A 15,841-nucleotide genomic window follows, 5' to 3' on the forward strand; every position below is an offset into this window, starting at 1 on the left:
AGAGCCACAACTACTGCTCCTGCGCTCTAGAGCCCGCGAGTCACAACTACTGAGCCCATGTGCCACAACTACTGAGCCCGCGTGCCACAACTACTGAAGCCCGCGCTCCGCAACAAGAGAAGCTACTGCACTGAGAAGCCCACGCACCACAACAAAGGGTAGCCCCCGCTCACCGCAACTAGAGAAAAGCCCGCGTGCAGCAAAGAAGGCCCAACGCAGCCAAAAATAAATAAATAAAATAAATTTATTTTAAAAAAAAGCATGTGGTCATCTTGAATATTAGACAATTAATGGGTAAATCTACACAGATCATCAGGGCTACAAATCCCTGTTCACCTGTTTTACTGCTGTGCTGAGGAAGGGGTTAGAACTGAAAATGACATCAGCAATCGGGCCCCTCATTCCACAACTGAGAAGTGAGAAAACAGAGAAAGGGACACCGGCCCACGCTCAAGCCCCAGGAAGCGAGCAGCCCTGCCCTTCCTAACGCACAGACACGCTAAGCTCCGCTCTAATCCAGCCCGAGCACTGCGGCTCAGCTAACATTTTAACTACACTTCACTGAACGCCTCCTACTGCGTGTGTGCGACCCAGCGACAGGCACTTCCACGTACCTTATCCCCCTCAATCTTGTAATCTGGAAACAACCTATAACACCACCACCATCTTCTGGGGAAAAGCAAACAGCCCTGGAGGTCTGGGGGTGGAGTGGGACAGAGACTCACACTCCGCTCTGTTCACAATGAAGCAGAGGGGTGACCCAGAGCAAGCAGGCTGCTTACATTAAAGTACAAAGGCTTTCACTCCCTTCCACTCACCCACCGCGCGGCAGGCCCGCACGCTGCCCTACGACCCACCGAAGCGGCGGCAGGGCACGCACCTGGATGGAGCCGTCGTCGAACTTCTCCGTCCCGACCTCAGTGACACTCAGCTGAAGGCGGTAGAGCTTCGGCTTGTCTCTGGAGTCGGAGCCATCTGCGACGAGAGGAGGACAGGGCTTCGCTAGCCAAGTCGAACGCGCTCGTCATGTTATTTGAGGCAAACGAGCAAACAACAGGTACCTCTGAAGCAGCACTACTGTTCTCATCCTCAGGGCTTCTATTCAAAGAACTCCCCCAATGTATATCATGCAACTTAAGGAACCGAACACACACAACTCAAAGTAAGACATAAGCACATCAGCTTCTGTTTAGACTATAATACAAGGTACTAACACCGTCATTCATACCGACGTTTTCGTATCACATAAAAAATGTTTCCCCACCACACGGTCCTGGACTCGTGTCTGATTCTAAAGAAGACAGGGAGACCCTCCTTCCAGACCGGACCTCCTCACAGACTGCCGGGGCACAGCGGAACCACCGATGGAAGGAGAGTGACCTCCCAGCCCTCCCCGGACCTCCCGGACCAGACCGACCCCAGGGATGAGGCCCCAGCTCGAGTCCCCACAGGATTCTGACGGCCACCACCGGCGTGAAGTTCCAGTAAGAACCGCCGTGAAAAGTGCTCACCTCCACGGAGCGGAACTGGGGTGAAGGACAAAAGGAGAGACTGGGTGTTTTATTTGTGTCATTTTATACTTCCGGGAACTGCTGAGATTGTTCCCTTGCCTGTGTATCACTGCCTCTGATGGGCTGGCTTTGGGGGCGGCGGGGGGGAGGACAAAGGGGAACCACAGGAGCCGTGATCCCTGCCCACTGACCCCCAGATGTGCTCCTCCTCACCTCACCTGCTGACCCACCCCACCTAACACAGAGGGGCATTCCGACCTCAGCGCTATCGCGCGGGAGGACACAGGCCTCGGCACCCAGCACCAGCACGCGGTCTCAGGGCCGTGGCAGCAGCAGCCTTGCTGTGCCCATGCTGTGCAGGCCCCCGCTGCCCCAGAGCCTCAGTGACTTCAGAATCGCTCACCAAGCTGCAGTTAGAACCTCTAGTCCCCAGGATCAGCAGTGTACACACTGCAGCGTACACAGAGTGCAGACCGCTAAAATCTTAGCGCAGTGTGGGCTCAACTCTCACAGACCAAAGACACCAGGAACATGGGTGTGCAAGCTGTTAGAACGGTTGCTAATTTGAGAGTGCACAAGACAACACGCTAACGACAAATTTTCCGCAATCTCTGAGATCTGGGTGAAGGTAGGACGGGACTGAAGCAGCATTCGAGAGACACCCCGTCTCACAGGCACTAAAAACCAGGCTCCGTGTCTGTGTTGCTTCACAGCACGTCCTCATCAGATTTGGTGGCAGGTGAAGCCTCATTTAAACAACTTTATTTCAACTCCAAGTACTGGTCCAAAACGGGGTCTCAGAGTCACGTGGGGCTCTCCCTGGACAGGACCAGTTCCCTTCTAGACCTGCTGATCCCAAATCCCCGAGGGATGCTTATCATTCTGCTGGCCTTAAACACCACAGGCAGCCCTAAGGACAGTCCTTGTCAAGAAGCATTCTCTCCGGCATCCACAGCACCGTGAACCACTTCACCTCAACCCCACTGACCATGTCTGATGAGGGTTTCTGCTTCCTCACCTCTCCCACCCCTGAGCTCCCAGGCGGCTATAGGTCTTTAAAACAATCTCTCTGCACCTGGTGCTCAGAACGGCGTGTGGCACACAGTGTGTGCTCAATGAAGCGTTAATGCACTAACAGTGAAGAATTATTAACTAAAAACGCGGAAAACAGAATAATGCAATATAGTTGCAGAGAATTATACAAAGGAATTATAAAGGAAGCAAAAGAAGCAAATAAGGGATCAAGAACAACTGTTTCAATTACAAGGTTTAAAAAAACAGAAGAACGTGAAAAATAGGTCTGTTTAGGGGTGAAAGAAAAATCCACATTCGCTTTCTTCTGAATTTTGAATGCTTCTGAAGGGTATCTTGTGAGCTAATAAATGGGTATTATATACTTTTCTGCATCAACATTTACATCCACAAATTTAGAAATATAAAAAGAAAGGGAGAGATACAAACTTTCTCAGTCTCTCCTTTCTCACCTTTCACTTTAACAGAAATCCATCGACAGACGGATCAGAAATAAACCTTCCCAATCCCTTCTTTCTTTCTGCTTCACAGTAATAACAGAAAACAAAGATACCTTTACAGGTATATCCTGAATAACCTAAATGGTGGCCACTGATGTAGATAAAACGGAGTTCTGGGACCTCGGGCAGAAAACAGAAACGGAGGCGAGTAATGTTCCCAATGTAACTGACAGCTTCTTGTAGATCCAAGGCCCCTCCTTCGTAAAAGCACAGTCATCTCACAGGCAGTAAAAAACGTGTAAAACTGTGGCTTAAAGCAAAAATCTTAAAATTTTATCCCCTTCCGCAACAGGGATTCTACAAATGCTCTATTTCTGGCTCAAGTGCCGGAGCACATTTCTCCTCACTTGAGAGCCACGACAGATCCGGAGTGCCTCTGAAGGCGGAGATAAATCTTCCGAAGTAACCCTACCACAGATGAGTGCTTCTTCCAGAGGCTTTAAATGCTTTTTAGAAACATTTTATACTTTTGCCTTAAAAATACGTAACACATTCATATGGTGCAAAATTCAAAAGGCACAAAAAGGACACGGTGAAACGTACCCTTCCCCACCTTGCCCCCTGCCTAGTCCTCCCCCCACCCAGAAGCAAATCTTCAGAATCTATTTTATGCACATATAATTAAACAACCTGATACTCATGTTCTTCTTTCTCCTGGTTTGCACAAGCGTTAGAATACTATTTCGGGTTACCAAACGGAATACGCAACATCCAGTCAAATGTCCAACATTTGGGACGCACTTAAAATAGACCACTCTGAGCAAAGCCTGAGAGTGTTTTCCAGGGCACTTTTGGTTTCACTGCACAGCATGTCTACACGTCAGGCCTGCTTCTGCCTCTGGGCAGCTGGGTGGACGACGGCCCGGGGCGTCTCTTTGCCGCCCGCTTGCGAATGGAGGGCGGGGGACTCACGCGTTTAAGGAGTGCTGACCAGCGGTGCCGGGTCCCAGGCGCTGCGCTGACGCCAGAGGTTTGTGGTGAGAAAGTGAGCTCACGTCCTGGCCCCCCGAGAGCTTACGTTCGCTTACGTTTTAGCGAACCAGTACAACAGGGAAGAAACTGTTTTCGGTACATACCAGGTAAAAAAGGAAACGTATTGGTCTATTTGCTCCATTCTTTTGTAGTATGAAAGTAACCAACACGTGAAAACTTTAAGGAATCCTTTTCAGGAATAAAATAACAACAGAAACTTGTCTTAGACTCTACGTATTATATCAAAATAGGTACTAAATATCCCTTGTTTCCATTTTTCTTTAAAAGAACAAAAAACCAAAACTCCAAGTTTGGTTAATATCCAATGAAAACCTGTATGATCAGTTTGGAGAAAATTCAACAAACCGATATAAGATGCTGAAAGGCTGAGTAAACTTTACATAGAGAAAGTTTTGATTGTTATATCGACATGTAAAAAACGACACTTGAAATATAAAAACAGACAAAGGAAGTACTTCCATGTACTATTTAAGATGATAGACTCTAATGCACAAAACCTGAGAAACAAGTTCCAAGTAAGAAGGTACAGCTCTGCCAGCCAGAAATGAATCTCAAGCAGGAGAGCAAGCAGAGGCCAAGGACACCCTAAACCTGCTCATGACGGCAGCGAGCGCCTCGCGAGAAAGATACAGACGCGAGCGGCACTAAGTGGGGGGCGGCCTCTCCCTCCTCAGCCTCCTGGGGTCACCGGACACGTGGCCCCGGATCGGCGCTCTCTCCCCCGTCCACCACCCCGTTCTCCTTCTGTCTCCCCACCCCGCCCCCCGGCCGCTCCTCCTCCTCCCCCTGCGTCTCCCCCCTGCCCCCTGGGGGCGCGCGGGGTCGAAGGACAGGAACACAGCCCTCTCCCTCCTTCAGTCCAAATTCTCACTTAAAACTTAGCCTGAACAAAGACACTGGACATTTTTGCAAAATAAGCTTCTATTAAATGAAATGAATTCTGGATACGGAAGAATTAACTAGATAGGGATAAAATGAAAGTACATTAAACTCTCAAGAAAAGTTATTTATATTAATTGAAAAGCCAACACATCCAGCATCCGGTCAGTTAACGCTGTTTTGCCCGTGAGGTTGTTAGTGCTTGAGATGAGACAGTAGCAGGAAGCACAGCATTACCTTTGGAAGCGTGCCAGTCGTAGCAGGCAAAGTGACCCCTTCTCCCTGGGGTTAGCACACATGCGCAGGACCCAGGTGAAGGCGGCAGCGGCGGACAGAGGCCATGCAGACGCGTGCAGGGGAGAGAAGGAGAGGGTGAGCTGCAGGGAGGCGACTGTCCGGGGGAAAGGCACGTCCCGCCCCAGCCCTGGGCTGGAGGACACGGCGGCCGTGCCCCACGCGGCGTGGGCAGGCCGCTGAGGGGACGCTGAGTTGACAGGGAGGCCCCGAGCCGCAGGGGAGCGGCCGTCAGTCCATCACAGGGACACCCACCCCAGTCCTTCCGCTGAGGAGCCCAGCTCAACCCAGAGCAAGGAGCAAAACGACTTTCAGCCCCGTCCCTCCAAGACAGTGGAAGCGCCCACCCACACCTCAAAAGCCTCAACGACACCTACAGGACCTCGGCCCAACCCCGAGGACACGTGCTTGGCTGGCAACGTGTCCAGGGAAATAGTCGTTCGTAACAAGTCAGCCTCCACGAACGCAGGGAAAAGAAGCCCATTTCACTCCGCGTGCTGACCGGGCTCGGTCAGCAACGGCACCTTAGGAAGACGGCGTGACCTGGTGAAGAGAACAGCTCTGGGCATCCAGGCCTCCTCCACCTCACCTGCTCACCTGCGCGTGTGGCGCGGGGCTGCACCGCAGGCACCTGCGGGGCAGCTGGAGCTCTCCAGCAGGCAGCCCAAGCGCTTGGGCGCGTCAGACTGACGGGGGTCCCGGCTGCCCAGCTGTTCAGACTACGAGTCTCTCTGGAAGCCGCCTGAGTCACCTATGTGCCTACCGCACAGCCTAAAGCGGCAGCTCGGTAAACGCTGGCTCAAGTAGCAGAGGGCCGTGAAGGAAGCCGTGTTTTAACAAGCATCTGATAGATGCTGGTGACAAGTAGGACACAGCTAGCATTTATCTCGGATCCATCAGTTTCTTACACCAACCAAAAATTTCTATATGTTTTATTAGCCGGGAGACTGTAAGGACGAAATAAGCAGTCAGAACAGCAATTCTCACTAGAAGATAAGCTCCCAAGGTCAGAGGGTTTAATCTGTTTTGCTGGTGTTCTTCTATCTCCAAGGTCCAGAACAGTGTCTGACACATAGTAAGCATTCAATAAGTACTTGTCAAATACATAAATGGATGAATTCTCATTCTGTCTCTGCTACCCACCGAAGCAACTTTCCACGATTCATTTGAAAATTATCCTATGTCAGTTGCTATTTATCAACTCTCTCTGGGCTAATATTCCTATTTTCAAAAATTTCAGTTTGGGAGAAAATAATCACTGGCTTCTAGCACGTAATGCAAAATCTTGAATGGCAGACCCAATGCCCGAAGAGCCTAAAAACTCCTAAGTTCAAAAAACAAATGGCTGTCTTCCAGCTACCGTTCGCTGCCTCGGACCACTGCGCACCAAACCCCCACCACTAATCACGTCTGCGAACCACTGAGAGAAACCAAAGTTTCATGAACTTTTCAGCCGGAGAGCTGAGAGACAAGGCAACACTCACATCTTCCTCACAAACAGCTCATCAATTAAAAAAACCTTCAAACATAATTCAGCATAAAAACTACTACTTGCAGCACACGGCCACAGACTACTAATTATGGAGTATCAGTCAAAACAACAGCATTTTCCCTGTATCAATACGACACAACCCAGTTGTGCCACGGAGACCACTGGACCACAAGTACCACATCTAATCGTTAGTTAGTTATAATCTTGTAAACAAAAATAAATACTCAAGAATCAAAGAGAAAAACATAATTCCCGCCCAAGGAGCCACAGATTATCTACATAACCAGTTTGTTTTTAGCTAACTTTTCCTATAATTACTTACTGAGCTTTATTTAAAAAGCAGTTCTGGGTGGGAGGGACAATACTCTGTTCTTCACAGGATTTTACAATAAAGGTCAAACGCCATCATTTTAACCAAATAAATAAGAAATGATACAGTTCAGCTGAATGGCAAACAAACGTGTCACACATATATCAAATATGTGTACAAATACGTACACTACATACGATGTGTGTGTATAAAACACTTCCTTAAGAATGTCAATGTATTTCTCCACCTGATGGCTAAGTTATAACAACAGCTTTAGCTTAAGAGAGCTCAACAGACGAAATCTTTACAAGGCTAACATGAACATAAACTTAGTCTATTATAATTTTAAAACTAAGCAAATATCGCTCCTCTCACAGGTGGACTTCTTAGATGTAGTTAAATTTACAGATATTCTTTTGACGTTGTTCATACATTAAGCAACAGTGTGATAAATACACACACACCTGCCTCTATGAAGTCTGTCCTAAGAGGAGTACATTTCAGTTTGTCATTTTTAGTAGTTTAAGTATTTTACAGGGTTATTTTGGAAAAAAAATTTTAAAGGGAGTAAATCATTTAAACTTTTTAAACTCTCTATATTCACTATTTAAAATTTTGTTTTTCAGTATTCATTTCTGTGCATGTGAAGTTTATTTTTAATGCATGAATATACATATCCTATAACCTTAATTAAGGGTTTTTGTTTTTTAAATAAATACCATCTTATGATGGTTACTTTTTAAAATAAATGATCTTAAAAAAAGGTTGTCAGTCAAAAGAAAGACCAATTAATTAACATTCATTAAAAAGAATAAAATGTAAAGCTGAGAATGTACATTTGTAACACCTCTCACCTGGGCTCAGCTCTACGAGGTAGGGCAGTTTCTCCGGCGGGAGTGCAGAGCCGTAGCCAGACCCATCAACTCGCTCCTTTCCGTGCAGGGGCTTCCCATCCACGTGCTTCTGGCTTTTCTTTGGGATGTAGTCTGGTGGCCTCCTTTTCAGCTGAAATACTAAAATCCCTAGAACAGTAACACTGTAAATTATCAACCAGACTCAAGTGAGTGCAGACAGCCAGCTGACTGGCAATCAACTGTTCAAAGATTTATCAAGAAAATGTAATTTAATAACATCTCCCAGGGAATAATTAAGCAAAAGCTTACCCAATTTACACTTTCCCTCAACAGAGGAAATACCACTCTCTTGATGTGTTCTTGAAAACTCTAGCAAGCCATTTCCAAAGATTATTTTAAATTAACACCTACCCAAGCATATCACATGCATGAAAGACAACACTCCAGTTTCAGAATAAATGAATGTTTCCATTGGTAAAGAACCCTATGATCAATAAATACATTCATACACACAGGTAATAACACATGCGCATACAAATACACATACGCATACATTCTTAGTTAACCTGATTTTATTTAATTCAATTGAATTAACTCAGAATTCAAAGCAATCTGACTTTAAGAAAGCTTAACTTTATCCTGTCGAGAAAAGGTACTAAGCAAGTGTATGTTTAAAACTCACAATCTACATTCAAATGTGACAGGATTAACTGGCAGTCAGTTTTTATGTCTTTATTAATGCAAAGGCCCTCCACTGAGCAACAGGTAGCTTAAGATGTGTATCTGAAAGCAAGAAAACTCTATTTCATAAAAAACATACCTTTAAACCCTCACTGCTTTGACATAATTAGGAGAAATCGTTTGGATAGTGCAAAGTCTGGATTCATTGTATGAAATGACTAAATTACTAGACGGTATTTAGGGTTGAAGCCTATTTTCCCTATCACAACAAATCTGTCCAAACATCACCAGTACACCTGCTCAGCAGGGAAAGGATCCTGCTGCTGACAGAAAACCATCTCCCATGTCCTGACACGGTGCTCAAGTCCAGCTTCTTCAGGACACGGTACTCCTGCTGCCACAAAACGGTCTGTGCCAGGTCTCCCACTAGACTCACCAGCAGAGAGCGGCCCTCAGGATGCAGGGACCCCCTAGGAACCACCCAGCAAGTCCAAGAAGGGGGCAGAAACCTGCACAGCAAACAGCCCTCAAAAGACTCTGCCACGCGCACCCTCCTACACCTTCCAGTAAGTTAAACGACTAGTATTTCAAGTCGGAGTGTAACGCATCACAGAGGTAATTCTTTGACAAATAAGATTACTCTTTACCTCTGTCATTCGGCCACTCCCTGAAGATCTGTAAAGGACACTCATCATCATCAAGGATAATTTCTTCAGCAGCCTTCTCATCAGAATGCTGAGCCCCAGGAGGAAGCATAACCTAGGAGGGAATAACAATGAACTGTGACTACACCCAAAAGGTGAATTAGCAGGTATTTAAAAGCAAGAATTTATTGTTTTTGAGGAAATAAAAAAGTCACCGTACATAGAACTGAATTGGTCAAACACAAGAAACAATTCTCAAAAACACTGACAGAAGTGAAGGAAAACAGTTTCCAATTAAAAGCTTAACCAGCCGACTGGACCGTCTTCATTCACCTGCTTCTCTACTCTCCGCCCTGCTCCCCGGCCCATACTAGTCTGAGTCTGCTTTTTGACAAACTCTCTTTTGGAAAGACTGCACGCAACAGTCAACGTGTGCGTAATTCCTTCAGGAAAGGTGACTGCAGAACCCACCTTTCATAAGCCAACTTTTTAATAAGGCAGTTTCATCTAACAGGTAACCTTTTAGGATAACCATCACATAACAACACAAGAGATTAGCTTTCTTTTTCGTGTAGAAAATTCGTTTTTATGATTAAATTTTAATCAGATCATTTAGATGTATTACTGGGCCATTCATTCAACAAATGCTTTAAGATACTGCATTCACCACACTCAAAAATCTGTAACACTGTATTACTCTTTATTCTATGCTTTTACAGCAAACGATTTTTCTCAATCATTCGAGAAAACCCTCTGTAACACAGAGAAAAGAACCAGTGACCAGGGCTCAGTCTCCGACGCCCTGCTGACTTCTGCCCCACCGCTCACACCAACCAAAACACGGTTACAGAAAATAGGAGAAGCCAGTCACTGGCACCTGAAAATTATTTTCAACCTGGAGTTACTGTAACAATGTTATCCTAATAGACCTTACTCCCAATTAGATCATCATGTGCATATACCAAATGGGTTAGACTTCCGCAGAACTGTAAAACTTCTCTCTGCACTGCTGCAAATTACCCTAAAAAGACAAGTTTATTACGACACACCCTTATGCTAAAGTAACCAACCTTTCCTCACAGCGTCTTGTATTAAATGTAGTATAGTGGGCTTGGAACACACACTGCTTCACGATCTGACCCTCACTCATCTCTTTAGTCGCAGTCTTTGTCACGTATCCTCAGAGATCCAGTCACACAGAACTTCTCCGAATTCTCGACTGGGCCACGAAATCTCGTGCTTCCACGATCCCTTGTGCCTGAAAGGCCCGTCCCCAGCTTTCAGGTCTAGCTAGCGTGCCCTCTCACCTCTCAGCCCCAGTACAACTCCTCCAGGGAGCCTTCTCTGACCTCCCGTTCTAATTTCAAGCTCCTTGCCTGTATTTCTTTCTCGGACTCTGTCTCCCTTTACTGTAACCTTTTTGAAGGCAGCTCTTATGCATCCCAGCACCGTATCTAACAAGTAAGAGGAAGCTACATATTGACTGAACAATTCACCGACTAGATATAATAGATGAATGAATGGACATGGAAGAGCTACATATTACGTGATGGATGAGACGGCAAGAAAACAAAGGATTTCTATCTCAAGGCTAATACAATAATCAACTCCTGATTTATCCTGCCTAAAGCTTGCGAAAGAAAATGCGCAAGAACAGAGAAGAACAAAAACCCCAACTAGGCGACCCTCAAAAGAAGTCATCAAATGATCTCAAAAGGAACTGTCAGTAAAAGCCCAATAACTTCGTGACCCTGATTAAGGTGTTCTTTCACTTTCTGATTTTCATCAGTAAAAATACGGCAGAAATTAAAGAAAGGAAAAAACTGTTATAAAGTTCACTACCACATATCCTATCAAATGCACCTTTATGGAACTGAGAATTATTTAATAGATTTATATACACTTAAAATTTAACATTCCCGTGGCAAACGCTTGAGCACTCCCAAGTGTCGGGCAGTGGTAACCAAGCTCCTGCCCTTGGGCTCACAGCCTAACAGCGACCCAGCTGGAAAAGGGTCAGCCCTCTGTTTAGCAATGCAGACCCTATTTATACCGCTGTTTTACTGGTTTTATTCTAAGAACACTTTTTACAGCAGCTATTAACCAAAACTATGAGGAACATGTATCAAAATCTACCATCATCCATGGACACAATTATTCTTTAGGTGTAAATATATTTTCCATACATACACTAATGCTTGCTCCATATTGCTATCTCTCCTGAGCAGGAAAGCAACGAAGCCAGCATGACAACAGGGTCCCCCTCTGTTTCAAACTCACCTGCAGGAGGAAAACGCCCAGCGTGGCCTGAATCTCAGGTTCTTTCCCTTTAGAGAGAATGCGTGATTATCCCGAGGACCTATCCTGGCAACCTCGCCCTCCCAGCCCCTCCCCAAAGTAAGGCGGGTTTTCAGTCTCTTTCCTAGTAAGACCAAAAGAAAGAAAAGGCACAGCAAAAAAACAAATACTCATGAGCATCCATCTATCTTCCTCCACCCTACAATGAAATGAGCTTTGCTGTATTTCTTTCTGATTCTAAATAACACAGGCTCAACGTAAAAAACTCAAGAAAAGCATAAGGAGGAGAGGAAAAAAAATCTGTGAGATAAGTAACTTTCCTGATCGTGCTTTCTATAATTATGTATTTATTTTACATAAGAAGGTGCATGGCTTGACCACACGTAACGTTTTAAAGTCTTCTGTTCCTCCCCCCCACCCATGTAGGCAGCTAGGCTGGTGTGTACCCTTCCTACGCATGTACCTTTCTTGGTGCTCACGTACACACACACGCAGAATTCTGTTGTCTGGTTCTACACTGGCCATTTGTTTATTTTGACGTTATAACTAATATCTACCACCGTACTTCTAAGGACTATTTTCAATCTCAGACATCGCCTCCACTCTGAGACGGGTGCTGCGGAGGACGGCCAGACAGCGACGCCCCAGACGCTCCTTCCCCGTGGCCAGGGACTACCTTCTGCTGTGCTGGAGTCTGTTCTGCGAGACCGTTTCTCTCTTGCTTGGCCTACACCATGATTTTGCTGGAGAATGTCCTCCAGCACCTTACTGAGAAAGGCTGCGCGGGTGGTAAAGTTCTGCCGTGTGTGTCTTAAAACGTCTGTATTCCACCCATCCAGCGCTTGACTGAGTACGGACTAGAACTCAGTTCCCTTTGCATCAGAAAGCACTGCTTCACTGGATTCCAGAGTCCACGGTTACTGCTAAAGTGACTGCTGCAACTGTGTCCCCCAACCCTTTATACAAGCCCTGAATCTTCTTCTTTGCGATCATTATCCTCTCTTTTTCTCTAGTTTCCTGCACTTTCACTACACCCTGGTTCGGGCCTTTTTCAAAGCAACCGTCCCATTAGTTAGTGGGCCTTTTCAACCTAGAGGCTCAAATCCTTCAGTCCTGGGAGATGGTCTAGCATTGTTTCTTTGGTAACTTCTATCTCTCCATTTCCTGTTGCTTTTTCTACCTGGTCCTCCTCGGGCTAAATTTTAAGATATTCTGCACCGATCATGTAAATTCCCAACCCCCCCTCTTTTTGTCCTCCGGCAGACTTCCTCCACTTGCTCTTTCATCCCTCCATTGACATTCTGCCCCCACCCCTTATTTACCTGGGCTTGTCAATCCCCGGGAGCCCCCCACATGCTTCTCCTCACTGTGGTCCGGATGCGCCATCCGGCCGGCCGCCGAGTCTCTTAGCTCTCCCACACTTCCACCCGCTTTGTCTCTTGTATCTCCGGGTTCTCTGATCTGTCTGTGTTGGTCTGTCTTTCATTTTAAAGGCATCTGCAAATGTCTATTGAGTCTGGGCCATCCACTCACACTGACAGCAAGTCACAGGAAAGCTGACGGCACCGGCGAGGACGGCTGCTGGGCCAGACGTCCAAAGGTCAGTTTCCACACAGATCTTTCTTCTCTGACCAGAAAGTGCCTTCTGGGAGGAATCCTTCAATCTTCTGGGTACAGCCTCCCCCCCCATCCTCCTGCTTGTGGTAAAGACCCTGCTATGCCAGTTACCCCCAAAGCCAAGGCCTCCTCCCCCATCGGTTTTACTCTGGCCTTCGGATGGAGAGACGACGCAGTAGCTGGATGGGAAGGCAGTCTGCTGGAGGCTACTACTGCTTATAAAAACTTACCACCCGATTTGTTTTCAGCCCAATTTTCAATGCCGCCTTAGAACGTGCTAGAGCCCCTCATGCCTGAGTCTGCTAGGGGTCGGGATACAGGCAGCTGCGTGCTTCCCCTCGGCCGGCCCCCTCTGCAGGTCCAGCAACTTAGATACTAACCCGCCCGCTTCTTCAGAATCTCATCTACAACTGCTCTGCCAGCCCTTCACTCATTCTCTTCGTTCTCGTGCACTTCCACAGGGCTTTATTCCTTTATTGTCATCTCAGTGGAATAAAAACATCTGTTTTCTCATCTATTTTCAGATGAAAATTGGGCTTTATTCATAAAATTACACATCTACCAAATGGTTTTTCCAACTGAATATAAAGTCTCAGCTTTTCAGCAAAAAGAAAAAAGCCATAAAACTCCAGCAAGGCCTTTTATTTAATTCTCTCCGTAGCAACACTAGAAAGCACTGCTGAGAGCTTACAGAAGACCACTCACTCTGTCCACAGCCTGGAAGACTGAACATTGTTAGGATTCTGATTCATCTACAGAGTCAATGCAAATCCAGCCACAACTCCAGCAGGTTTTATGTAGAAATTGATAAGCTGATTCTAAAATTTATTTGTAAATGCAAATAACCTAGAATAACCAAAGCAATTTTTAAAAGCAAAAGGAGAAAGCAAAATTGGGACTTTATATGATTTTAAGACTCACCATAAATCCACAGTAATCAAAAGTTTGGTGCTGGCGAAAAGATATAAGATATATAAATGAAACAGAACAGATTCCAGAAATAGAACCAAACATATATGGCCAATTGATTTTCCACAAAGGTGCCAACGCACTCAGTGGGAGAAAAGAAAAAAGTCTTTTTTTCTGTATCTGTACAGAAAAAAATGAGCATCGGGGCTTCCCTGGTGGCGCAGTGGTTGGGAGTCCGCCTGCCGATGCAGGGGACACGGGTTCGTGCCCCGGTCCGGGAGGGTCCCGCGTGTCGCGGAGCGGCGGGGCCCGTGAGCCATGGCCGCTGGGCCTGCGCGTCCGGAGCCTGTGCTCCGCAACGGGAGGGGCCGCAGCGGAGGGAGGCCTGCGTACCGCAGGGGGAAAAAAAACAACAAAAAAAAGCATCGACCCTAATCTCACACCATACACAAATGTTACCTTGAAATGGAATACACAGACCCAAATGTAAGACCTAAAACTATGAAACTTCTAAAATAAAATATAGGTAAAAATGTCTGCAGCCTTGGAGGAAGCAAATTCTCATACAGAAAGTACAGAGCACTAAAACGTTAACAAGTTGGACTTAAACAAAATTAATAAATTGTTACTCATTGAAAGATACCATTTTAAAAATGACACGACAAGCCAAGCCACAGACTGGGAAAAAAACATATTCACAGTACATGTATCATACATAGGATTTGACGTGTATATAGATAATCAGGGAAACTCAAATTTCTTCCACAATGAGCTACAACTACGCCCATCAGAATGCCTAATAGCTAAAATGACTGAGCAACCCAAGCCTGGGGTGGGCAGAGCAACGGCATCTCTCATACGTGACTGTGGGGACGCAAATGTTTGTAATCAGGCTGGGAAAGCATTTCTTTAACAGTTACACATATGCCTCCTATGGAGCCATTCACTTGAGTATTTACGCAAGAGAAAAAGTACTTCTATGAGAAGACCTGCACATGTACGCTCAAGCGGTTTTACTGTAAGAGCCAAAAACTGAAAACTGGAAACAATGCAAATTCTATCAACAGGCAAACGGATGAACAAAGTGTGACATATCCATACAATGAAACACAAAAATACAAAGAGGCATAAGGAAACTTCTGAAGGTGAAGGAAATGTTCATTGTGCTGACATGCCCAAACTGACGGTATTATAAACTTTAAATACATGTAATACATTGTACTTTAATTATTTCTCAATAATCTTGGTGAGGACAAGAACTAAAACAAGTAACCACACTTTCATTATTTAATAATCAATTGCTAAGATGAGAGAAAGAAGGATATCTTCTTAAAAAATCTACTTCCAATGAGATTTTGACAGAGAAATAATGGTTATAAAGAAGTTATTACATACTTGTGACTGACTTAAAGGTTAATAATTTTCCAAAAAGTTTGTCTTAGAAGAGAAAATCTGCTTAATTTTACTTAGTGTCACCAGTTCAACTCTGAGGCATAAAATTTCACTGTATTTCTTGAGTACTGGGGTCAAAGATACACCCTTTATCTCCAAGAAATTATGGATGACTACTAACCTATCAGCCAAATGTTGGTTAATGATGAGTAGCAAACCAAGATTCATTGAAAGTTGGGTCGTTATTATACATCTTAGTAAAAACACTAAGAAAAAAATCATTAAAGCAGATTTTACTAAAATAAAATTGTTACCTATATATATGCAAAATAAAAACTGGAAGGATATACATCAACACGTTAATAGCGCTTATCCTTTGGCATTAGAACTATAGAGGATTTTCTTCAATTTGCCTTTTTATACTTTTCTTAGTTG

The 15,841-nt window shown here is 45.2% G+C and overlaps 1 protein-coding gene across 15 annotated transcripts in view; it reads right to left on the bottom strand.

Moving 5' to 3' along the window:
- The window catches only part of AFDN (afadin, adherens junction formation factor), a 133,642-nt gene that overhangs the window by 62,335 nt on the left and 55,466 nt on the right, over positions 1 to 15,841 (bottom strand). For all 15 annotated transcript variants that reach the window (XR_008618312.1, XM_024122678.3, XM_028494762.2 and 12 more), the window contains exons 7-9: positions 9,194 to 9,305; positions 7,866 to 8,033; positions 881 to 975 (exon numbers count right to left, since the gene is read on the bottom strand). Coding sequence is in view for 14 of the 15 variants with exons in the window: in XM_024122678.3 (XP_023978446.1) it covers positions 881 to 975; positions 7,866 to 8,033; positions 9,194 to 9,305 (375 nt within the window). In the remaining variant the exon portion in view is untranslated. The remainder of the gene's footprint in view (positions 1 to 880; positions 976 to 7,865; positions 8,034 to 9,193; positions 9,306 to 15,841) is intronic.

Source organism: Physeter macrocephalus, chromosome 10, assembly GCF_002837175.3.
Source record: "Physeter macrocephalus isolate SW-GA chromosome 10, ASM283717v5, whole genome shotgun sequence".
NCBI lineage: Eukaryota > Metazoa > Chordata > Mammalia > Artiodactyla > Physeteridae > Physeter > Physeter macrocephalus.